Raw genomic sequence first — 25,163 nt, 5'->3', positions numbered from 1 at the left:
AGTTTGACATCATAGCTTTAGATGCGCAAAAACATGAATTCTGGAGTAATGATTGCTGGCTTTAATATGTTGTTTTGGTGATTAACACGTTTTAGGGAATTGATATATGCAAAAGGTGAGTGAAACCCTCTTTTGCTTTTGAAGTATATGTGGGTCCATGGGTTCAAATTTATTGGCATCATACTGGGATTTAGTAAATCTAGTTTGCGTTTAGAAAGCCTTGTTGCTTTGACACTTTTATTTGGCTCTTTATATGTCCCCTTTTCATCGTGTTGTTACTTTATATTCGAACAGGCTTATTACCAAAACAGACACACAGACACATACTTTTAAAAAATTTATACCATTTACCTTTATTTTAGTCATAAGTGAAATTGTAAACTTGTGTCATGAAAGAAGTGATCGTATTTCACTACTATTTTGTTTAATTGGGTGAAGAGAGAAAGTTTTATTAGGGCAAGTCATTTAATCGGATGTACACGGTTTAACCGTGGTATCTTTGTAATTGTTTCCAAACCTTTTCCCTGAGCATCACGAAGATTTTAGTCTAGTGAGGTTTGAACCTAAGATCTTTTATGAGGACGTTTAACCGCGCCTTAGTGGTGGTTTGAGAGAAAACAAAACAATTGATTTGGATGAAATAGTATGGAAAACAATTTCAATCATGATTGAATATACCATTTTAGTAATCTAGGATTAACGCATGGAAAACGAAGTTCTGTTTCTTTATTTTCCATTAATCTCATAAAGAAAGTCTACCTTTTATCGTGCAAAAAAAAAAAGGTATAGAAAGAAAATAATGCATCTTTCCACCAAGATTATAATAAGAGTCACAATCTATAGGCTTATATCAATAAACTTTTCTATAAAGGTTATCTGCTCGGCTGCTCGAGATAGGAACCAGATCTTGAATGAGCACACAATGCCAATACAAGCTTCTCGTAATTAACTTTGACTAAATAAAAGACTAAGCAAAACAAACCAAGAGGGGCTGCCTTTTTTGTTCTTAAAAGTGCTAAAATATCGACAAAGATGCAGATATTGAAGTTTAATCAGAGTATTTATATGTACTTTTATCTGTATTTATGATACCTTATACTTTAGTTCGTTGTAAATTATAAGTAATGCTAGTTAACCAAATTAAATGATGATTCATCAGCCAAAGCCCATTTCTACATATAACTCAACAATTTTGTCTTTCTTAACTTTTCAAAAGGAAATTAAAGTCCTCTTTGTTTATAACGGACACTTGTCTTTTCAAGATTCATTTTGTAAAATAACTCAACATGTTTTGCATGACCGTGATAATCTTCAGTTGGTGAAACACGCTATATTTGACACTTATTGTATGTGTAGTACACATGGTATCTAATAAGTAATAACCCTCTGTTGCTGAAAATTTGTTAAAAGAAATGTATAAGTTATTTATAAATACCAAATTATGATTTTCGATTCAGAAACGTATCTAATGGTGTAATTCGTATGAAAACGGAGAAAAGCAAGTAAGGTAAAACAATATTTCTCACAAGGTTTAAAATTTTCTTAGGTTAAATACATTAATTTTGGTATTGCACTTTTTAGTGTAATCAACTTTAGGGAATCAGTTGCTAGTCGTCCTTTATTAGAACTAAGAACTGCCGAAGAAGTTGCTGCTACGGTCTAGGAAAAAGAGGAATCAAGAGACTGATGGGGAGGTTCAATCAGATACAGTGGAAGCTGACAAGTTGGAGAAGTATATTTGACATCAGAGAAGAGTCGTATAAGGGTGAAGGGTGTGGTCGGTTTCTTTTCTCCTGTCCCATCAGCTAAAGCCTGTGTGCGGTTCTTCCATTCCCTACTTGCTTGAATGCCGCCAAAAATTGGCACACGGCTTCGGTTATATATATCAGCCGCATGGGGCCAATCCTTGTTTAAGTTGGGAGCATGCTGTTGTGGTCGTTCTTTTGTGTAGTCCATTGCCGTTAATGTCGCAAACGTAACTTCTAAATTGGGTGAGGCTAATATTGTGGTTTTCTTCACTTTTTATTGCCGGAATCGAAGCCGCAAGCTTGCTCCCAACCCTCACCTTTATTTTGACGAGATTTGAAACCACTTGACTTTTCCGGCTAGTTTTGTTTTCTCCTATTGTGGTTTTTTTTCAAGGCCCTCATGTTTTGGGGTTCTCATGTCTTCTCTCTTGATGGAGGTTTGCATATGTCTCCTCCTTTTTTGGTTGTTTCTTTTCATTGCCGACCACTTTGTAACATTTCTCCGACGACCCCTATTATGGGGTTTCTGGTTAATGATCCAGCTTTATGGTACTGTTTATGCTAATGCTTACGGTTTATCTATATTTGTTGCTTATTTTGCTTAACATTGTCATTAATTACTTGATTGTGATTAGCTTGATAGTGTGAATTTAGTGGTAGCATTGTCAGAATTTTTATTCCGGTGTAGTGTTGTTGTTTTTGTTCCATCTAAAGCAATATTTGACAGAAAACTAAATAGGTTGCTAGTGGTTATCAATGAACAAGTTACTTTCAAAAGTTTTAGCAAATGGTTAGGAACAATAAAATTTTGACATGTGTAAAAGCCAAAACTTGCAAAAAATAGGGAGCGCTTGCCAAAACTTGCTAAAACATTTGTCAGAAAACAGTAACAAAGTGGCCGCAAAACTGTTTTGTAAAACATTTGTGCTAAAAATTTGGGGGTCAGGAATTCAGACTTCGTGGATGCCATGACTGCCAACCCGAAGGTTTACGCCGTCGATATACACCCCAGATCATCTTAGTACCATTTTACGAAATATTTTTCACCATCTCCCTTTCAACGTAAACCGGCAAGCTAACTTGTACAACGATACCATCACCGCCATCCTATTTAGTTTCGACCAAATATTGCTTTAAAATGGAACAAAAACAAAAACATTACAAAGTAATAAAGAATTCGGAAATGCCAATGCTAATCAATTAACACTACTAAGCTATTCACAAAGTAATTAGGAGCAATATTAAGTAAAGTAAGCAACAAATATACATAAACAATAAGCATATAAGTAGGAGCAGTAAGCAACAATCCGAAAAGGGGTTGCCGAAAAACATGAACAAAAGTAGCTGATGATGGTAAGAAACCCCGAAACCAGAAGATGACACATGCAAACCCCATAAAGGAAGAAACCTTGAAAACCACTGAACGTGACGGCCTTGAAAATTCCCAATCGGAGAAATCAAGATTGCCGGAAAAGTGAAGGGGTTCAAAATCCTGTCAGAATAAAGGTGAAAGTTGGGGAGCATCGATTTGCGGCTTCAATTCCGACAATAAAAAGCTAAGGAAAACATAATGCCTCAAAATCGAAAACCCCAATTTGGATGTTAGGTTTGCATCCATTAATGACGGTGGACCACACCCCAAAAAAAGGTCACAACAGCAAGCTCCCAACGTAAACAAGGATCGGCCTCATGGGGCCGATATAACCAAAACCGCATGCCAATATCTGCCGAAAAGTAGGGAATGGAAGAACCGCAAGTCGATTTCAGCCGATGGGAGGAAATGGAGAAAAGGAACTGACCACACCCTTCACCTTAAGAAAGCAAAGAAATTCGATTCAAAGATCATAAATTTTGGAGCCATTAGGAGGCCTTACTATCATTTTTAACCTCTTAATGTTGCCGACCTTGAAAATTTGCATAACTACATTGATCTTATTGAAGGATGTGAAAATTCATTCATCAATCAAAGGGTGGCTTAATAGCAACATACTTTGACAAAATCTTCCATTTTATGCAGCACTTCTTTTTCTGTACACCCTAAAGTGGCTGAGCTTGTAAAGTGTGTTTCACCTTCTCAAAATACAAGTTGAGATTATCAGAGCGGAACACTTATACCAGTTCAATGACTTGAGGTCATCTACGAATAAAATATGCTGCATAAACTGGTTCATTTGTAAAAGAATATTGCTAATACATGACATCATCTCCGAAGAAATTATTTTATGAGTCAGATATGCAATTATCATAGTGATCAACAAAACAGGTTGTAAATATATAAACAGGAAGATGTTTAAATTGCTTGTTCAAATAATTGTCATTATGTACAGAGGCAACCAGAAATCTACCTTTTTGCTGCTAGATTTAGAGAGCACTGTGGAGACACTGCATTATCAACTTGTCCACGCCGACATTTCTCCAGGCCTTAAGCAGTTATCAAGCATGCTAACATGGAATATCGTCTGGTAAAATTTATTGGAGTACCTAGTTAATTTCAGATTTCATGTTCCAATTGGATGTTTCTTCTAAATTCTAGTGATATCCAATAGATGCTTGATCTTTGTATGAGCAGACTATTGCAAGTGAGAAAGGAAAAGAGCAATCACAGATATTTACCTTTTTGTTTGCACAATATTCTCGATTAGTCGATTTCTGTACTTGGTTTGGGGTAGGTTAGACAAGGCAAAGACGGCTACATGAAGCCCTTGAAATTACTCAACTCTCAAAACTACTTTTAGAGGTCTCTCTCTGCATTTGTATATGTTGTGGTGCAGGTTTATTAATTTTATAATGTCACACTTCTGTTATCTTATATTATGGTGATGCAGGACTGCAGGCTTTAATGCATATAGAATTGATTCAATCGCTTCCCATACGAATTGATCACCTAGGGATTGACTGGTTGGCAAGTTCATAGCTCCTGGATCTGATAATATAAACGCTTCAAAGTCATATCAAGAGAGAAAAGCTATCTAGCATTTTTTTTAGAGGTGACTTGTTTGTAGCATACTCCAATTCTTAAATTGAATCATATATGGTTCTAGCAGGCTTTTCCAAAGTGTTACTGCTGCACTGCAACCTGCCGCCCCTGCATATCAAAGGTCGGATCTGTGGCAACTTTTGTTCCTTTTCTTTTTATCTTTTTAAAATACCGATGTTATCTATGCTATGCTGTGGGCTTGTTTATTTAGAGGTTCATTTGGACCATTATCATGAAGTCTAGCAGTATACTAAATAAGTAAATACAGACTAACAATTTGTTAAATGTGTTCCTTCTTAGAATACGATCACACTAAATCATTTTGAATTTAAATTATTTTTGTGTGCACTAATGTTTTTAACCCAATTAGTTAAGTCATACAGAGATTTTGAAGCAATATATACATAATTACATATGATTTTATCTAGTATTAGAACTAATAAAGTATCGGTTGTCAAGAGCTGATTTCGGTGTTTCCTACTAAACATTAGTCTTGCAAATGATTTTTGCATCTTGATGCATACTGAGAACTAACATTCCTTACTTCATTTAACTAGTTAGCAATCATGATAGCAAACTGATATGTTTTGACAAACTAGTCTTACTTATTTACCATCTCCTGATCATATTTGCTACAGAGTACATTATCAGAGTTTTGATAGAACAAATGTGTTAATCTAATTTGCATATTATTCCAGAGTTTATTCAGCTATAATGTGCAACATATATCTTTAACCACCTCTAGATTCCAAATTGCAATGCTGCCTTGATCATCAATTTCACCATTGTATGTAGTATCTAAAAGCTTAAGCAGTTGCAGCAGAAGCCATTGTTCCATTATTGAACATTAGCGGAATATTATTATAATACCCCACTTCTTCTTCCTCGTCTTCTCCCCCTTCGATTTCCCATAGGAAACTAGCATATGCTGCATGAACATGGCTGCAGGAATCTTGAGTTAGTATACGACTTTTCGGTTAAAAATTAGTAGCAAAAGAAACTAAAGTCCACACATCATTAAAAGCACTTACCTATCTTCAGAAGCTGCCTGAACTGCTCTTTCAAAGTAGTTTGTGGCTCTATCTTTATCATGATGAAGCTCCCATAATATCTTTGCATATTGCGAAAGAATTTCACCATCGTTAGGATCCACCAGAATAGCCCTGGAATAGTATTCTTCAGCTCCTTGAAGATCTTGTTTCGACTGCCAAATTTATTGAAAAAATTTGGTCAAAATTTCTGCTAAAATGAATATTAACATTGATCCCTAAATTTTACTCGGAAGATATATATGTATACCTGATATAGAAACTGGGCATAGTTCCTTAGAAACAGAGGATTTCCAGGATTCTCATTCACCATTTTCTTATACCGCTCCTCTGTGTCATGGTTGTTATCACCGCCGCCGTCCCCAATGTGAGAAAGATTCCGACCACCACCACCTGGACCAATATCTCCACCACCACAACCAAACCCTGTATCAACACCTATCCCTTTTGCAAGGTACATTGGTGATGAACCACTGTCTCCTCCTCCCAAATCATCATTTATCGCCAAATTCGCAAACCCCAGTTGCTTATTCAAGCTCAAAACTTTGTTTTCTATGTCGAACCCAGAAAACCCTTGATCGTCTTTATCGAATTCTTCGTGTTCATGGTCACTGGATTCGCCGTCTTCAGATTTAAATCTTGAATTTTGGTAAGAAAAAGATGGGATTGTCTCCAAAAAACAAGTGTGAATTCTGGTTGAATGTTTCTTGGGTACATTGAGAAAACTGAAATCATCATCATTGGCATTAGTATTGACAGAACAAGTTATCAAGCTGTCCAAGTTGCCTTCGGATTGGGCTCTTCGGATTCCATTAGTACGGAATGAAGGCGAAATAGGTGATGAATTGCAGGACAATGTGGTGAAATGTTGTTGAGATCCAGGAGATGGTGTTTGGTGGTGAAGTGAGAATTTGTGAATTGGTGAGGATTTGTTGTGTAAATGGTTGTTGTTGTTGTTGTTTGGGCTTTCTGATGATGAGATTAAAGATCCGAGAATTGGTGTTGATGAGCTTCTTAGCATCATCTTTTTTCTCTTGTTTTTATTTGTTGCTCTGTTTTTTTCTTTCTTTTCACCAGATTTGGGTTCTGTGGACAAGAAAAAAGAGGTGAGAATGATTAATACTTTGCACATGTGAATTTACATGGAAGCCCTTTTATAACAAGTAAAAGGTAAAAAAAAAACTATATTTTGTATATGAGAAGTAATAATTGTAACACATAATTTGATACATTTATCATATTGTACAAATTTTCAAAGTATAAAGTACAAATATATAATGTATAAGAATGATAAATTTGTCAAATCTATAGTACGAATATAAATTCCCTTTGTACATTTATACAATTACAAGGCATCTCCAATAATATTACACTGTCACACTAAATTGATTGTTAAAGAATCAAGCAATTTTTTTTTTAGGTTTTGCTAAATGAAGCTCTAAGGAATTTCGTTAAGGTGCATTAAATAGTTGTACAATTACCATAAAAAACAGGGGTGGACATTTGATATGAAAACGTACAATCTTTTTATGAACGTTAAGTGAAACCCTAAAAGCTTCATTTAGCATTTTCCTTTTTTTATATGTACTTTTTATTATGATCAAGTAAAATCAGTATTGTTTAGATTATTAAACATTTAAGTCAATAATACAACATTTGTTTTCTTTCCCCGACTACTTTAAATGTTGAAAGATTGAGCTCTTTGAAGTGGGGGGCTTTGCTCCCGATGCCTCCCATTTGCCGCCACTTTGTCGCGTGCTAAACCGTCCCGAGGGGCGGCAAATGTCCAAAAGGGGCTTGGCCGATGAATATTGATCGCCTGGTTTCCTTGTGTTTTTCAAGAAAAAAGAGCCGTTGGCTCTTTTATACATATATATATATATATATATATAGGGTAAATTACAAAAATCATACCTGAGGTTTGTTCAAAACTACACTGGTCATACCTACAATTTAAAAATTACGCGAGTCATACCCACTGTTGTCAAAAACTTACGCTAACCAAACCTATCGCTAACGGTCGTCTATTTGACCGTTAAGTCAAGTCACGTGTCATGCATGTGAGGTATCAAAACTGTAATTTCGTTGATACTTCAGGTATTATCCTTGTAATTTACCATAAAAATAATTATTAAAAATTTTAGAGTTTTATTTATACTTCATTTATTAAGTTGGGTAGATATGACATTTATTATGAAACTATAATTTTTATAATGAAAAATATATCGAGAAAAATAGTTGATACAAGAATACATTTATTATTAAACATGTCATTATTATTTTGTTATATGTGTATAGTAAATATAACAAGGATGAGAACCATCAAAACCACTAAAATTTTCACTTTTATATATTATTATTATTATTATTATTATTAGTAATTTATGATTTATTATTTTTAATAAAAACCTATTTAAAGAAATATATTTTTAAAAAGGAATATAATATTTTCGTATGGTTTGTTGACATCCCCCTCAGATTAGAGGGTAAAACAATATCGAATACTCGTTACGATTTTAGAATATATCTTAAAATTAGCAATTTGTAGTATTTTGTGTTTAAAGTTTCAAGGTTAATCGTTAGTCTATTCTTATAATTTTTAAGCCTAAACTTGTATCATATGATAACATCCTTTTATAATTTTTTTATTTTTTATTTTGAAATAGGTTTTTTTAAATATATATATATATGTGTGTGTGTGTGTGTGAATTTTAATATAGAATATCTACCACTTTAATAAATAAAATATAAATATCTTAATAATTTTTATTAGGGTGAATTACACAAATGATACCTGAAGTATACACAAAATTACGGTTTTGATACCTCACATGCACAACACGTGACTTGAATTAACGGCCAAATTAACGGCCGTCAGTGGTAGGTATGGTCAATGTAAGTTTTTGACAATGATGGGTATGGCTCGCGTAATTTTAAAATTGTAGGTATGACCAATGTAGTTTTGAACAAACCTCAGGTATGATTTTTGTAATTTACCCATATATATATATATATATTCTGCTGCTGCTATCGTATATATATATATATAATACATATATATAATTTATGGTGAGAGAGGGGGGAAGAAGATGAAATCTGGAAATGGGAAGAAGAAGAAGGAGCGGTGGTGGGTGGTCAGGGGTGAGGCGGTAGTGGGGGGTGAGGCGGTTGTTGGGGTTGTGGAGAGGAAGGAAGAAAAAGAAGAGGAGAGATAGATAGATAGATAGATCGAGATATATACATAGTATAGAGATATATATTGTGTGATAGATAGATAGATCGGCAGAGAGAGATACATGTAGACATGTGTGTGTGGTTTTTTTTTCTTTTTTTCTAAATATAATTATAATATTTATAAAAAAAAATAAAAATTAAAGGAAGATTTCTCCAAAGAGGAGTCTCACTTCAAGAAAAAGGAGAGTCTACTCTTTTGGGGAGCCTCCACCACGTGTTGGAAGTCACCCCCATGTGAGAAGCCCCATTTGCCCCCTCCCGTCAGTGATATCATTCAATCATATTCTATCATCAAGTCATAAATTAGCTTTTCAATACAAATATTTGTTTTGACCTAATAACATAATGGTTTTACAAGTTTGCCAGCAATAATTAGTCTGATGGGCATATTACTGGCAACTTTAAAAGCAGAATACTTTGACACATATTAGATGTTAACCAAGTAGTTTATAGTTGAATGGTCACATATTCACATGATCTTAAAGGTGAGACCAAACTTTTTTACTATTAACACTCAAACTCATTTTCAATTGTTCCTACTTCTTTCGATTCCTTATACTATAAATTTGTAAATATGACATGAACTCTGGCCATTATAAACTACTGGATTACAGTATTATTATATGACATAAAACTTTGAGTAATAAATAGAGGCGGTACCAGGAAAAAATTCCAAATGGGACAAACTTAGAAAAATTATGAAAAATAAATTTAAAAGGAGGCAAAATGTTAAAAATCTATAAAAAAATTTTAAAAATTGATGAAAAATTTAAAAAAATGATAAAATTTAAATTTGGAGGAGGGCATTGGACCCCCTTAACCCACCCCCCACCCCCCCTAGTACCGCCCACTACAACTCCAAACAAAGAACATAACCAAAACTAAAACACAAATTGCACAAAACATTGAAGCATTATAGAGAAGATTCTTATGGGAAGAAAAGAACCATACCTTTCTCTTGACAATGTATAAAGACAACTTTCTATCAAAGAAAAATTGTGTAAAGATTGTGAAGATTTTATTTTATTTATATATACAATAACACAACAATTCTTCTCTTTTTGAAGATATTCGACACCTTGAAATAAAATAACACAACTTGTAATTGTATCGCAAAGTTCTGTTTTGTTTTCTTTTTTGCCATTCTATGTCATATAAATACTTAAATACCGACAAAAGATCGGTGATGGTCATGGGTACAAGCACAACTCACATGTGATTTTCATTTTTGTATGGTGGAGATTTATTTGGGGAAGTAACCTACAATTTACATGTTTATGAAAGTCTCTCATAAAATATCTTTTTGGTTGGTGAAATGTCACATTTTTCTTGCTACAATTGTACGTTCCAAAACACGTATATACTCTGGACTTACTATACACTTGTCATGAACTTTCTTCATTAATACTCCGTAATGCACAGCTAGAAACCCCAAAAATATCAAGTTGAAATCATCCATTGCCAACCAATATATATTTTAGGTTGGTTTCTATTTTGGATTTTTCCACAACGTGTAGAATTGATTACTTGAGATCTGGGAGACTGGGATGAAATGTTTTTTTTCTCATCTAGAAACAATATGCAAATGTGGATTTGGAGAAAAACATAATTGGCTATTTGTTTAGAAAGTCACTCAACTTGTAACAAATATTTGTTTTGAGGTCCAAAGAAAAAAAATCTTCTATTGTGGGGATCAAAACCAGTTAAAACGTCTTTAATGGATATGTGAGAAGGTAGCCAATCATTTTTTATTTTGAATTTAATTTTGAATTTTTTTTTACTAACTAAATGGATGATTTGTATTTTCCACCTTATTTTTCTCTTTTTCTTTTTCATTTTTTTTACTGTATATATATATATACGCATATAATATATATGATTTTTGCTAGATAACAGCGTTAGCTAACCAACAACACCATCGTCAGAATTCATCCCTGGCCAACCTTACCGGACATCAACTCAAGACTTAGAATTCATCTCCGGTCATCTGCCATCTTCACCCTCGCAACCCATCTCTGGCCTTCACCTACGAATCCCGCCACACCTACATGTTGAACAAACCTTCCACCACCAAGATCTATATCTATATATCATCTCATTAAAATGAAAGGACCAAAAACTATAACACAAATCTGTATCAAACTATCAATATACCTGTTTCTATTTTTCTGAACCTAAAAATAAAACCAAATATAAAAAATTCAATTTAATCAAGATTATATGTGGGTAGCTGGGAAAAAAAAGATGGATATTTGTAGGTTTTGCTAGAAACTCAAAATAACCAACAAACAGTGGTGTGTGTGTGTGTGGGGGGGGGGGGGGCTGTCACAGTGGGGTGGATACCTTAAGTGCGGAGACGACGGCCCAACGTGGGGGTGGCGGTAGAGGTGACATTGGGTGATGTTGGAGGTTGGATGGTTGACCTTTGTTGCTTGAATGATGATGGAATTTATTTTTGTAGCGTGTTGAGGTGTATCCCCATTTTTTCGGCGAAGTGGGGGCGGCGGCCCAACGGTGAGGGTGGCCAGTATAAGAAAAGGGGGAGAAGAATAGAGATAAAAGTTATAGGATGGTAACACTAGATCTTTTGTCACTATAAAATTATCAATCAGAGAAGAATTGAAATACTGATATATTAGTTAGGGTTTGAAACTTTTTATATCTTCCAAATATTGATATATACAAAAGTTATAGGATGGTAACACTAGATCTGGTGTCTGCAACTCTCCAAATTGTTTTGTACTTTTGCATATCTTCCAGTAATTTATATCTAAATTCTATATTTATATTAATATTTAATATTTAATATAATACGATAGATAAATCGGGGCCAAGTAGGTACAGATTCATACACATGACTGTCATGTAGGAAGTAATCGGAAACACATCAGCTTCCAGCGGTTACAGGCCCAATAAAGACGTTTTAGTCGCTTCAAAAAAAATAATTTAATATTTAATATAATACAATAGATAAATAGGGGTCAAATAGGTACAGATTCATACACATGGCTGTCATGTAGGGAGTAACCAAAAACACGTCAGCTTCCAGCGGTTACAGGCCCATTAAAGACGTTTTAGCCGGTTTTGTTCCTCACAATAGGAAACATTTTGTTGTTTGGATTTCAAAACAAATATTTGTGATAAATTGAGTGACTTTTTAAGTAAATAGCCCAAACATAATTGATAAAAGAAGAAGCCAAGTATTGTTGGTAGTGAAGTATGATTAAAAAACAGGGCAAAGACGTTGTAACGTGCATATGACACTATAAAACAAAAAACAAAAGCTTTTTGGTTGAAGATTTAATTTCCAAATTTGTGAATTTCAATATTACTGTCTTAGTCAACTAGGATGCTTATGGTAAGGTAAGGAAAATGATAAATACTCATAACCAAATACAGTAAAACCTCTATAAATTAATAATGTTGGGACTGTGGTTTTTTATTAATTTGTCGATATATTATTATATCGATAAATTAATAAAAATTAATTTAAAGAGGTTCATGTATAACCTTAAAAATTTCCATGTACATTTTACATTCACACATTAAATAAACTTGTCAAAGTTTGTTGTTTTGAATTAAAGATAGTTCAATGTACATGATTCTAATTGATCAGTATAAAATGTCCAGTGACAAGTTTTAAAATCACATCAACTTTGGCTTCTAAACTAAAAGATGTAAAAAATTCAACTATGACCAATCAACAACGAAAAGTTATACGAGTATAAGAGAGATCACCAATGATGCACTCAACAAGATTTGGTGCATTAGGTTGACAAAACTTTCTATTGGAAAGTTATTCAAGGAACAATCAAACATTCTCAATATATCATCGGAGTTCCTATCAGCCAACTTTGACCACGATGGATGTTCCAAGCGTCACAAAGCAGTTGAGTACTCGAACATGGAGAAAGTTATTTATGAATGTTTTTTACTAGACAATGTTAGAAATTTGGAATATATAATGAATTATTAATTTATAATTTCACTGGGACGAATATATTTACACTAGGGGTTCAAAAACGTGATTATCTTATTATTTTATTGATTAGGATCCAATTTTATACAGGTCTCAAGTTAAGACCAGATAAATTATTAATTTTATCGAGGTTATTAATTTACCGAGTATTAACTTATAGAGGTTCTACTGTAGCCTAATAATTCTCTTAGAAGGATTAATTAGTAAACATTGATCTTTAATTTGTGCCTTGCTAGGAAAATTACCCATTAAGTTAAAAGTTAAGCCTGTCCCCCACTGATTCCACTTCTCAGATAAGACGAGACGTCATACACGGCTTCCTCATACTGTTCTCTTTTTTCTTTCAAAGAAAATTGGTTAGATCGAACTATTTTGGATTTTTTTTTTCCATTTAAATATATGAAGAAACTTCCATAATCAAATAAACCAACCGAATAATAAATATTTTCCCCGACCCTTAAAAAATATCTCATGGGATCACCTTTTTAAAAAGTGCAATTTAATAGATATTTAAATGATGAATTGATGATGATACCGACTTAGCAATCAATCAATAAGTGGTGCCCTCTTTTTGTATTATTCTTTACGTTATGAATCGAACAAATTAAAGAAGGCGAAACAAAACAAAACAAAACAAACATAACATATGCTTACATTTTTTCAATTAATTATTATAATTATAATAATAATAATAATAATTATTATTATTAATCTAAATGAAGAAAATAAAAACAGATATATAAGAAGTATACTAGATCAAATCAAATCATATTCATCAACATCTAAATTCTTCTTTCATTGTATCCGACAAAGGAAAGATATGTCGGGTTGTGGATGCTTGTATTGGAACAGAGTCTCCACAAACGACGTCGTTCCAGATATCCATTCTTTTTCCCTTCCTTCTCCAATTCCCCAATGGCCTCCTGGTATTTCATTTCATTTCTTTTCATTTAAAATCTATTATTATTATAATTGTAATTATTATTTTGTGCTTTTGTAACAAGTATGATTTAGTTTGTTGAGTGTGAGTGTGTGATCATGATTCATAGAACCATTTCATGTAATTATAGTTATGATTATAATAGGAGGGGCTAATGACACCAAAATGGAATCAACTTTTTACTTCAAAATACTTTTCTTATGCAACCTAATTTTCAAAATTCTTATATAACTTAATCAATCTTCAAAATGTTGTCATTTGATGTAAACGACCTCTTATAGCTGATAAACCGCCACGTCATAAACATATGTCAGCTATAGGTGGTCATAAGCTTCATTTGGCCACGTTTTGGACGTCCACTTGATCGGTTGATCCAACCTTGTTGGTTTTGATTTCTGAACATTTTGAAACTAGGTTGCATTTTTAAGTAAAAGTTGATTACAGTTCTTTTCCAATTAACCCTACACGGTATACAGCGTATACATACATGTGCCCCTTCTTCCTTCAAAATCAGAAGGCTCAATTTACTAGACAAATACCCGCACGATGCGGTGGTGACGGTTGGTGGCGACGCCGGTGGAGGTGTGGTTATTAATTTAAAAGTAATTGATGATGTAGAAGCGGTAGTGTAGTTATTTTCATAATTGAAGAATGTATGTTGTAAATAATTTTAAAGGTATCATAGGTATATTTGGTAGAGATATTTACTAAACAATTATTGTAATCATTGTGCTGATGAACTTGATATATTGGATGAAATGATGAATGCTGTTCAGGTCATTACAGTGGTGTTGAGACTTTGATTCACATTTATTTTCTAATATCACAAAGTGAATAATTGTTCTTATAATTTAGGTTTGCTTAACAGCAGTTTAATAATTATCTTGCTTAGTATATATTGTAATGCCCCTTTCTTGTCAAAAGGGGTAATTGATTCTATTTCTGTTCATATAGGGGGTATGTTCATTTTTTTCCAAATTAAGCCTACATGTCTGTACAAAGACTTTCATTAAAGACGTGACAATCCACGTGTATCAAAAAGATGATGTGCCAACTGGATACGTACATACACGAATGAATTCCTTAATGATTATATTTGACTAATTTCAATTGTATATGTATGTATTCTGTTGCTACATTATCTTTTTGATACATGTGGATTGTTTGTTACATGGTTAATGAAAGTTCATGTCTGCGAACCAGTAATTATAATTTAAATGAAAAATGAAAATACCTCTTTTGACAAAAATTGAATTAATTACTTCTTGTTAGACAAAGGAAAGTAATTTACCCCTTAATTGAGAATAGTTTTAGTAATTTCCCCTTGCTTGGAAATACACTCTCTATAAAACCGTGGTTGCATAGTTCAGAAAAAGTTCCATTGTAGATGTTTTCTAAGCTTACCGCAAGCTTAGAAGAGGGTTTTGCATGAACTATAACTAGGTGCTTTAATTCCAAACAGAAGTCAATTCATCGGGTACTAATATGGTTCATTTATCTTTTAGCAACTATTTGATTTGTATTTGATGTATCATTTATCGTGTAGATTAAGCTTGTATTTTTCGATTGCTAGGTTTGGTTGAAGATATATATGATTGGATGCATGCTCACCTGAGTATTTGTAAGATTTCAGGTCATGGATTCGCTACAGGAACAATCAATCTGGGTGAATTAGAAGTTTGTGAAGTCACAAAATTTGAGTTCATTTGGGGAAGCGATATGAAGAACAAAAGAAAAAGTGTCAACTTCTTCAAACCAGTGGACATACCAGATAGATATTTCTGCCTTGGTTACTATTGTCAATCTGACAATTCTCCATTGCGAGGATCTGTACTTGTGGCAAGGGAAGTTGCCCATACCAAATCACCTGCGCTTCTCAAGCCTATAGATTATTCATTGGTTTGGTGCCCAGATAACTGGACCGAGGAAACTGTTCATGGGCATGGTTACTTCTGGTTGCCTATTGCTCCCGAGGGTTATAAAGCTTTGGGCTTCATTGTCACAAATAAGCCTGCAAAGCCTGGTTTAGAAGAAATTAGATGTGTTCGTTATGATCTTACAGATTCAACAGAACCACACTATGTTCTACTCAACACTATTTCTAAAGTAGCAGAATCAATGTTTAGAGTATGGAAAATAAGACCTTGTCGTCGAGGAATGCATGAAAAAAGTGTCTCTGTGGGTACTTTTTTCTGCAGTTGCCTTTGGAGTCCTGGAGAAGACTTGAACGTTTCATGCTTGAAGAATCTAAATCCTAGCTTGCAATGGATGCCGAATCTTGATCAAATTCATGCGCTTATTAAACACTATGGGCCAACAATTTATTTTCATCCTGATGAGATATATTTACCATCTTCTGTATCTTGGTTCTTCGAAAATGGAGCGTTGTTGTATAAGAAAGGTGAGTCAAAAGGTGAACGGATTGATCCTTCAGGTTCAAATTTGCCTAAAGATGAGAGAAACGACGGTGAATATTGGATAGATTTGCCTAAAGATTCTACGAGGAAGAAAATCAAAAAAGGAAATTTGGAAAGTGCTAAAGTTTACGTTCATGTAAAGCCAGCTTTAGGTGGGACCTTCACCGATATTGTGATGTGGATCTTCTGCCCTTTTAATGGACCGGGCTGTTTGAAGATCGGCCTCTTGAATTTCCCACTTAGCAGAGTTGGGCAGCATGTGGGCGACTGGGAACATGTTGTTCTTCGGATAAGCAACTTCACGGGAGAACTGTGGAGTGTATATTTCTCACAGCATAGTGGTGGCTTGTGGGTGGACCTCACCCATTTGGAGTTCATAGAAGGTAATAAAACAGTCGTGTATGCATCAAGAAATGGCCACGCGAACTACCCTCATCCCGGTGAGTTCCTTCAAGGGTCGGTAAATCTTAGGATTGGAGTTAGTAATGTTGCTGCTCCTAGTAAATACGTGTTAGATGCAAGTAAAGCATATGAAATTATAGCAGCAGAGTATCTTGGAGAAGGAGTTGTAAATGAACCCTGTTGGTTACAGTACAAGAGAAAATGGGGTCCAACAACTGTACATGACTCACGGGCTGAAATTACTAGAATCTTGAACCGTTTGCCTGCAACTCTTCGATATACAGCAGAACACATATTCAGTAAACTACCCAATGAACTATATGGTGAAGACGGGCCTACTGGACCCAAGGAGAAATGCAGTTGGTATGGTGACGAGAAATGCTAGGTTTGTTTTCCTTAAATTTGTTACAAATATTTGAATTCACCAAAATATCTTCAAATGTCATTACACGAAATTAATACTCAATGTGCGCATGAGTAGTGTACAGAAATGATTTTATGTTAGTAAATATCCGATAGGGTTGTGCATAAAATATTTGATGTTCGGTATTGATGATTGATGTGTGCATATTTGTTCCATCTCTTGTGGAAAAACTTTGTTGCTCTTCTGTGCGTTGTGCTAGGCTCCCTGAAAGATGGCTGAAGTGACATTTTAATCTGCCACCAATATGCTATAAAGACTTCTAATTTAAGACCTGATATAGCTGTTTAATGTACATATAGATCTGGTGTCATGGCCATATTATGAACTTTGGGGAACATTGCAGGTGCTTGCCGACTCATTAGACAGAAGTGCTCAAGTGCACCACCAAGGTTTGAAACATGTTCAGTGTAGAGTCTTACAATTCAAACCCATTTATATGAAACTGAGTCAATGAGTTCTCCTTTTGTTGATAACAGTTAAAACCCGTTAAATTAGTGTAGTCATTTACTTAAAAAAGTTAAAGCTTCCTGAATCATTTACTTTAAAAAGTTCGATTAACATCGTGGCAATATACTTCCTGACCCGACCGATGCTTAAACGTTTGACACAGGTATATGTACAACCTAAATGCAGATACAAAAAGAACAGAGTGGAATCCGAAAATAATAACATTATGTAAATAACAAGAAGGAAACGGTTAGAATGACCGAGACCTGAAACAGATTGTAAAATAATGGCTGTACGTTTTTCACATGTATTTTAGAGTTTTTTCCTCTATTGAAACAAATCAACAATTTGCAAAAGGAAAATGATTGATCCTTCTAAACATTAGCCTAAAAATCCTCTTAAAATTTTATGAGTGTGACAAGTGGATTTCACTTAATCTCTTTCCTAATCCCCCTTGAATTTTCACATATTACCATTCAATAAATTAGGAGGATTTTTAGGCTAATGAATTAAGATGATTAATCACTTCTCCACTTTGCAAAGTTATGTGAATCTGAAAATTTTATTATCGGCATTCTTACATATAAAATGTACAACATAAATGTAAATGCAGAAAGTATTGTGTTGGAACATAAGACAACCATATATATAAACAAGAAAAACTGAACAATTTAAGAGCATGAGATCAGATAGAAGCCCGCGACTAGTGTTTAATATATGTGTACGTTTAAACCAAATCCGTTGCTTAATTGTTTACAAGGATAGAATGTATCAGACCATTTATACTGCCATACATGAATGGATTGTCTGAAATCTCATCCAATACTCGATAATATATAGTTCTTTTCTTATATGTAAGATGAATGTAGCAAATGCTTGAATCTTTTTTCCATATAACAAAATCGTTTTTTTTAGTTTAATTATATCCTATCTAACCAGTAAACAAAACAATCACCTTCGCTACTCATATAACCAAGTTAACAGTTCTTGCTTATGAAAATATTAGGGTTTAGAGTTTATAAACATAAAGGAGCTCCCGTGATGGTATTTTAACGGTGGGGGACATGTCTTATAAGTTATAGAGCAGAGATCATATGTTAAAATTTGTTCTCCATAAATGGTTTTTATGTTGCTAGAAAATTAAATTCATTGATTATCAGAAAACGTACAAAGGAAAATATAAATTAAAAGTAGGAGACAAAAATGTGTGTTGGCTACCCGACAAATAAATCTTTTTACGTGGGTCTTTCGCAACTTTGTTTCCTGCATCTTTATTATTTTTGAATTAAAACTAAAATAAAATACATTGTCTATTTATTACTGTAATTTATACGAGAATATTTTTTTCAACATGTAATTTAAGGTAAAAGGAGCAGTAAAAAAAAAAAAAACATATATGCGGTTAGAAGCTTGATGCTGCTAATTTTACCCCCTCATAATAATTTCAACACATGATTAATTATTAAAAACAAAAAATAAAAATCAGCAGCATGTTGCTAGAAACATGAATGTTAAGCCTATAAAAAAATGATGTTTTTATACGAAATGAAGATAAAAGAGTATGATGTGCTTTGGAAAACATGAAATATGTTACTCCGTATCAACAAATTGAGAGGGTGATATGTGTATTTATATATCTTTCTAAATAATTCTTTTAAGTATAAAATTAAACCACACATAAAATTAAAGAACACATAAAATTAAAGAAGGATGAAAAAAAAGATAATAATTGGTATTAAGGAATTTATTGAGTTAATATTTTATAGGGATCCATCATTTTCCTTTTACGATTGTATATCTCCAACATGATTCATATTATTATATGACAGTAATATTTAAACATGTCAATTTAATGATGTGCGATTAAAAATAATGGTACAACTTGATAATTACTTCTTAGGATTTTGGCGTGTTTTCCTTTAACAGAGATTAACTTCTTTTTTTTTTTTTTTCATATATAATACTTATTTTCAATTTGTCATTGGCTATAGCTACTAGATCTTAGTTGCATACTTTACAATACTTTAAAGTTAAAGTTTTATTGATACAAAATTCAGATTACTAAAAGGCCGCAAATATAAAACAAGACAAAGCAAGCAGTAAGTGGTTAAGAAATATCACATCACAACTACTATAACCGAAGACGTGAAAGTTTTTACTTCAAAATACATACTAATCACATCAAATTAAACCTACTCATTTAAGTGGATTAGTCACTAATATGTTTTAAGATGAATCAGAGAAAACTTTTACCTAAAGTCCAAGATTTTCAGTTCGGGTCTTAACAAGGGATTTTTCTCTATTCGAGGGACCTTTTAACACAGACATGGTTAAGACAACTTGAACTAAATCATTAACCTTTGTTTTGAATGTGATTTTCTTCGTATTGATATTAAATAAAATAAAAAACAAGTTGTCCACAATTAAAAAAATAAAATAAAATTTTTATACATTTTTTTGACAAATGAATTTTACCTCAGCCGCGTATGATGTGTGCTAATCGCACAACGAAAGGGTCCCGCATTAAGTGGATCTTAAATAGTCTTTCTCACCATACCACCTCCTTTATTGGAAAATACCGTCGATGAGAACCTACCAAGGCTCAAACTCGAGACCTTGGATTAAACTCTCCCGAGGCCCCGCATAGTAGGTTTTGAGAAATACCCCATGGCCACTGGGGTTTAACCCAGTGGTTAATAAAATTTTTATAGATAGTCGACACAAAAGTCTTTACATAATTAAATCTTGCGAACCGTCCTTAAACAAATTTGGTATTAAAAGAAGTGTATCAGGAAAATTAAATTGCTTAAAAGGGAATTAGTGAGCGAGTGGGGGTCGTATGTAGGAAAGAAAGAAGTAGTCATAGACAAAGAGCCGTGTGGTTGACTTTATTGGACCCCCACGTCTTGTCGATATGTCCCCACCAAACCTTTACTCCTCTTCATATCGTGATTTAAATCCAAAGATATTGCACCGGCCCTTACTTCTACTTGGATGTATCTTTCGCTATTATCAACTTTTACCTACGTTGTTTTTTTAGGGGGTAAATGTGCATATGTGATGGAGACCTTTAGTTTTATTAGTAATAATTTTTTGACAGCCTCTTTACAAATTGAAGAAAAATATACACATATAAAAACTTTACAAGTTGATAAAGAAAAACTGACCAATCTCAATGACACCATTGAAAGTTTGATGCGTAACCAAATGTAAAACGATATTTCACCCAGTAAAATCCATACACTTCACCAAACATTATATGTTGTACACTAACATGTTCTATATCAATCAACTATTCATAAATAGTTTTGTACCTTTTTTCACAAAATGTAACTTATCAAAACAACCAAAAACATGTCATTAAATTAAATAAACAAGGTACAATAAAAAAACAAGAAGAAAAAAAGGGGTGAAATCTAGAAATCCTGCTTTCATGGCGGGGACAGTATGTTTGGTTCAAATAGAAACATAATACTAGTTTGAGTTTGTATCATGAATTATGCCGCACGAACCCGACATTTATGGGCCCCCACCCCCAACTCCCTTAACACCCCTTTTTTTTTTTAACTATCTTTCTTTCTTTGCACTTCACCTTCCCAATTCCCCTGTTTTTTTCATTCATATATCATATCTTTCTTTATTTATATATCTAACAATTCATTCTTATATAAAGAAATAAATACATGGTTGGTAATATTGACTTGCTATCTTCCAGTGGGTCAATATTGACTATGTACAACAAGGGTGTAGAAAAGAATGTTAATGAACATGATGATATGTTAGTTGAGGTTTGTTCATCTTATGATGATCTTGAATTGGGGTTAGGATTGAGTATTGGCTGTGCTTTGAAGAAAAAACAAGAAGAAGATGATAATTTGATGTCTTCTTCTTGTTCATCCTCATCATCTTCTAATTCTGTTAATATCCCAAATTCATCAATTGTTGCTACTAAAATAAATGTTATGGATTATGCTTCTCCTATTTCTACCAGGTAATCCAATTTGCGAATTTTGTTTAATTCAGAATCTATTTATTTGTGTAAGATATTGAATTTGGTTCTTGACTTAATTGGTTCTACATTCTCTTATTTATGTTTAGTTCACTTATGACTTAAGTAATATAAATCTTTGTTCTGCCATTCATGTTGTCTTTCACTCCTTATATATATATATATATATATATATATATATGTTCCAAAAAGATTGTTCAGTTAAACAACGCACCATTTGAAAATAATATAGTTAACGAAACCTATTCGATTATAGCTAAGTTTTTTAACAAGTTGACTGTTGTTTTCGGATATCATTTATCCGTTGGATATGTTCTTGCTAGACTCTTGATGAATGTAGAATTATCATAAGGCGGCCTTCATATTAAATATTAGATTAGTCTTAGCTAGTGATCCCGGCTTAGTGAGTCCTTTCTTCCGTGATGAACTGTTGGCGCCAGTTCTACATTTTGTCTCTGTGTACCGAGGAAAAAGGGGTCCCCGGTGCATAGGGCATTAGTGGATGTTATATAGGCATTTTCTTTTCTTTTTGGCCATACACTCATGAGTTAAGGCATTCTTTTATGTCTTTAGGGACTACCTGTTAGTAAATCAATACACACATTTCTCAATTACATGAAAAAAGAGAAAGGAAGAAGAAGAAGAAAAGGAGTCTTCAATTCCATAATTCAATTATATTATTAGATGACTATTATTAGAATTCGGTATGAGATTGTTGAATTGTAATGATGCATAATTATAGAAAGAACAACTGCCTTTTAGAAAGAAAAAGTGAACCAAGATACGTATCATCAACAATCAACATCATTACAGAATTCTTGCTAAATTATAGCCACAAACTGTTGGTCCGGTTTAAAGATTCTTACTTGTTGAGGCTGAACTTTCTTTTGAAATTGTGTTATTGAAGTGTCGTTGGATGGCCTCCAATAGGAAGAGGACAACGGATGCCAATCTTGACTAACCGAATCAAGTCAGAACATCCCGTGTTTAGCAAGAACGTATCCAATGGTAGTCATCATCATTTATCCGTTAAGGTGAATATGGATGGAGCCCCAATTGGAAGAAAAATCGATCTTTTTGCTCACAACTCTTATGAAATGTTAGCTCAGACCTTGGAGGACATGTTTCATGAAAAACGTAAGTCGAGTTCATATTGATCAATTTTTGATCTTTTGAGGTTGGGTAAAAAGGATTACTGAATAACTAAGTAACCAATTTATCTCAAAATTTTAGAGGCTGAGTAATATAGTATTCCCAATGTTTTATCTTTTGGCTAACTATTATACTTGATGCAAGTCAGTAGTAAATTGGATGTCGATATGATCATCTACGCAACCACCAAGTACTCAAAGTAGAAACATTTTGGAAGTTGATTAGACTGACTACCTAAAAGCTTAAGGCTTAAATTAAACCAGAAAGCAATCAAAAGTTGGTTAATCAAATGAAAAGGATTTAGCGTTTGTTATCTTAAGTAAATGCTTTTCAAAAGTTTGTATCTTGTAAGGATATGAAATACTGTATAGTATTATCTAGATAAAACTTGGTTATTAGTCCTTTAGACATCATCTTTGCTTACATATACAAGTTGCCATTAAACAGTAGGATCTTCAAGATTGTTGGATGGAACATCTGAGTTTGTGCTTACTTATGAAGACAAAGATGGAGACTGTATGCTTGTTGGAGACGTACCTTGGCTGTAAGTTCTTTTATTCCAACTTCAACTTTTTTGGCAAATTTTAACGAATTCGTTTTGGTGTTTTGCCGTTACATCCGCACTAACTGTCTGAAGTTTATTGTAGGATGTTTCTTGGCTCTGTGAAAAGGTTGCGGATTCTCAGAAACCCCAAAATGCAGCATTGAGATTCCAAAAGAAAACAATCAAAACATGATGCAGATGACCCATGTTATAAATATTAACATATACTTTCTGTTAGTTTATTGATCAACGAGAGTAACGGGATGATTGATGATGTTTACTTTTTTGGGGCTGTTGTAGGCTCAGATCAATGTCGATTTATTTCTTGATTTTTTTTATACAGCTTCTTAGCACCACGACCGGCTTTAAACAAGCATATGAGTTGTTGGTGCGAGCATACACAAGGCACACTTCACTAATAGTTTGGTTTCTTCGAAATTTTGGTGTAATTTGGATTGGCCTTTGAATAAATATACAGAGATTTATTTGTACATGACTACATTTAGTACCGAATTTAGGAGTGAGCTGTTGCAATACACAATGCCATATGCATGCAAGTATTACAAAAACATAGATTCAGAAAGTCCTAAACTACAAAGGGAGAACTAATTTGCTATGATCTGACTCCAAGAACAATAAAATATGTTATAGTTTGAAATGATCATTTACGCAACAACCAAATACTAAAAGTAAACACATAGCTTATTAGCCATCTGATCCGATAGGTGAAATTTGTTATATGTACTTGACCCATATCAAATGTAATGCACAATGAACAGGTAGTTTAATTGTGGCTCAAGTCCAAGCCTGATCGCAGGCGTTTGTTGCATAATTGATTCATACATGAAATAGACCATTGTCACATTTGGACATTTCTATAACAATTTTCACAAATAAATGAAAGAGCTAAATGAAATGCAAGTATAGCTACATTAAAGCATAACTGCAAAAGCTAAAATGACAACAAAAATCATCAACATGAAAAATCCTAAAGCTAAACAACTAGCATTGCTACAAATTTTCTTCGAAAACCATCTCTCCAACTTGGTATCTTTCATACTCAGCCATACTCCAGGATCTCCCATATACAACCGGCTTCCAATCATTATAGAGTTATTCAAGCCTTGTATATTGTTATTCACATAAATATTAACACCACAACTATCATTTACATCACCAGAAGAGATGCCTGAGCCACGATAGATGAGCATTGTGGCGCCCATGTTCGTTCCATCCAGAGTTGGATTGCTGATATTGGCTGATGGGAAGGTGGTACCACCACGGTTGCTCTCTGACGACATGATTTGCGCTATGAGAGCAGAAAGGTTGATCGTGGTTGCAGGTTGGTCTTTGTGATGATGGTTCATGGTGGCAATTGGCAAATGGAGGTTATTAGTAAACCAACAAAGAACCATACTTTACTTATACAATTGGTATCTAGTAGTAGTATAGTTGATACCTTTCTCTAGTCACAAGGCATACTAATGTTTCCCAAGTATAACTTCATAAACATACACTTTTGTATTTTAAGTTGAGATTCTTGTAAAAGGTGTTGTATGAATTATATCGTGGTAAGATTTTTTCACTTAAGTTAAACGGAAGCCTTGGAGGCTTAATACACATCTTAACTCAAACCAAAACCTAAAAGAGCTTGAGGCTTTTTTTTTTTTACCGGAACCCGAGCCCCTTCCAAACCCATCCCAGCTTTGGACGAATCACCAAATTTAGCACTCCAAAACGCTCAAACCATAAACCTCCACAGAAAAACCTTTGGACTTAATAAGAAAATGCTTAATTAATTTGAAATGTGTGGATCATTTGTTTGCAACAGGGGATCTAGC

At 33.7% G+C, this 25,163-nt stretch overlaps 3 protein-coding genes across 3 annotated transcripts; 2 read left to right on the top strand and 1 right to left on the bottom strand.

The window, feature by feature from the left end:
- Positions 1-5,249: 5,249 nt before the first annotated feature.
- Positions 5,250-10,123, bottom strand: LOC122594244. The gene is made up of 4 exons (XM_043766716.1): positions 9,960-10,123; positions 6,025-6,860; positions 5,757-5,929; positions 5,250-5,667 (listed from the first exon to the last, which is right to left on the bottom strand). Exons 2-4 carry the CDS (start codon positions 6,796-6,798, stop codon positions 5,532-5,534), a joined length of 1,083 nt encoding a protein of 360 aa, XP_043622651.1. The 5' UTR covers positions 6,799-6,860; positions 9,960-10,123; the 3' UTR covers positions 5,250-5,531.
- A 3,616-nt stretch (positions 10,124-13,739) lies between these two features.
- On the top strand, positions 13,740-17,314 carry LOC122592816. The gene is made up of 2 exons (XM_043765130.1): positions 13,740-13,913; positions 15,561-17,314. The coding sequence occupies exons 1-2, from the start codon at positions 13,808-13,810 to the stop codon at positions 17,129-17,131; spliced, it is 1,677 nt and encodes a 558-aa protein (XP_043621065.1). The 5' UTR covers positions 13,740-13,807; the 3' UTR covers positions 17,132-17,314.
- Positions 17,315-21,214: 3,900 nt separating this feature from the next.
- On the top strand, positions 21,215-23,813 carry LOC122593413 (auxin-responsive protein IAA11-like). Its single transcript, XM_043765822.1, has 4 exons — positions 21,215-21,608; positions 22,534-22,763; positions 23,226-23,322; positions 23,426-23,813. The coding sequence occupies exons 1-4, from the start codon at positions 21,301-21,303 to the stop codon at positions 23,484-23,486; spliced, it is 696 nt and encodes a 231-aa protein (XP_043621757.1). The 5' UTR covers positions 21,215-21,300; the 3' UTR covers positions 23,487-23,813.
- The last annotated feature ends 1,350 nt before the right edge of the window (positions 23,814-25,163 follow it).

This window comes from Erigeron canadensis, chromosome 3, assembly GCF_010389155.1.
Source record: "Erigeron canadensis isolate Cc75 chromosome 3, C_canadensis_v1, whole genome shotgun sequence".
Lineage (NCBI taxonomy): Eukaryota > Viridiplantae > Streptophyta > Magnoliopsida > Asterales > Asteraceae > Erigeron > Erigeron canadensis.
Note: the sequence above shows the minus strand (reverse complement) of the source record. Positions and strands in the feature narration are given on the sequence as shown.

What these genes read in the sequence shown, in the direction of transcription:
- LOC122593413 (XM_043765822.1), top strand. Translation starts at nt 21,301, where the DNA reads ATGGTTGGTAATATTGACTTGCTATCTTCCAGTGGGTCAATATTGACT. An exon ending in GCTTCTCCTATTTCTACCAG is followed by an intron (nt 21,609 to 22,533) that starts GTAATCCAATTT and finishes GTGTTATTGAAG; the next exon opens with TGTCGTTGGATGGCCTCCAA. An exon ending in GTTGGAGACGTACCTTGGCT is followed by an intron (nt 23,323 to 23,425) that starts GTAAGTTCTTTT and finishes AGTTTATTGTAG; the next exon opens with GATGTTTCTTGGCTCTGTGA.
- LOC122592816 (XM_043765130.1), top strand. Translation starts at nt 13,808, where the DNA reads ATGTCGGGTTGTGGATGCTTGTATTGGAACAGAGTCTCCACAAACGAC. An exon ending in AATTCCCCAATGGCCTCCTG is followed by an intron (nt 13,914 to 15,560) that starts GTATTTCATTTC and finishes GTAAGATTTCAG; the next exon opens with GTCATGGATTCGCTACAGGA.
- LOC122594244 (XM_043766716.1), bottom strand. Translation starts at nt 6,798, where the DNA reads ATGATGCTAAGAAGCTCATCAACACCAATTCTCGGATCTTTAATCTCA. An exon ending in ATGCCCAGTTTCTATATCAG is followed by an intron (nt 5,930 to 6,024) that starts GTATACATATAT and finishes TAAATTTGGCAG; the next exon opens with TCGAAACAAGATCTTCAAGG. An exon ending in CAGGCAGCTTCTGAAGATAG is followed by an intron (nt 5,668 to 5,756) that starts GTAAGTGCTTTT and finishes AGATTCCTGCAG; the next exon opens with CCATGTTCATGCAGCATATG.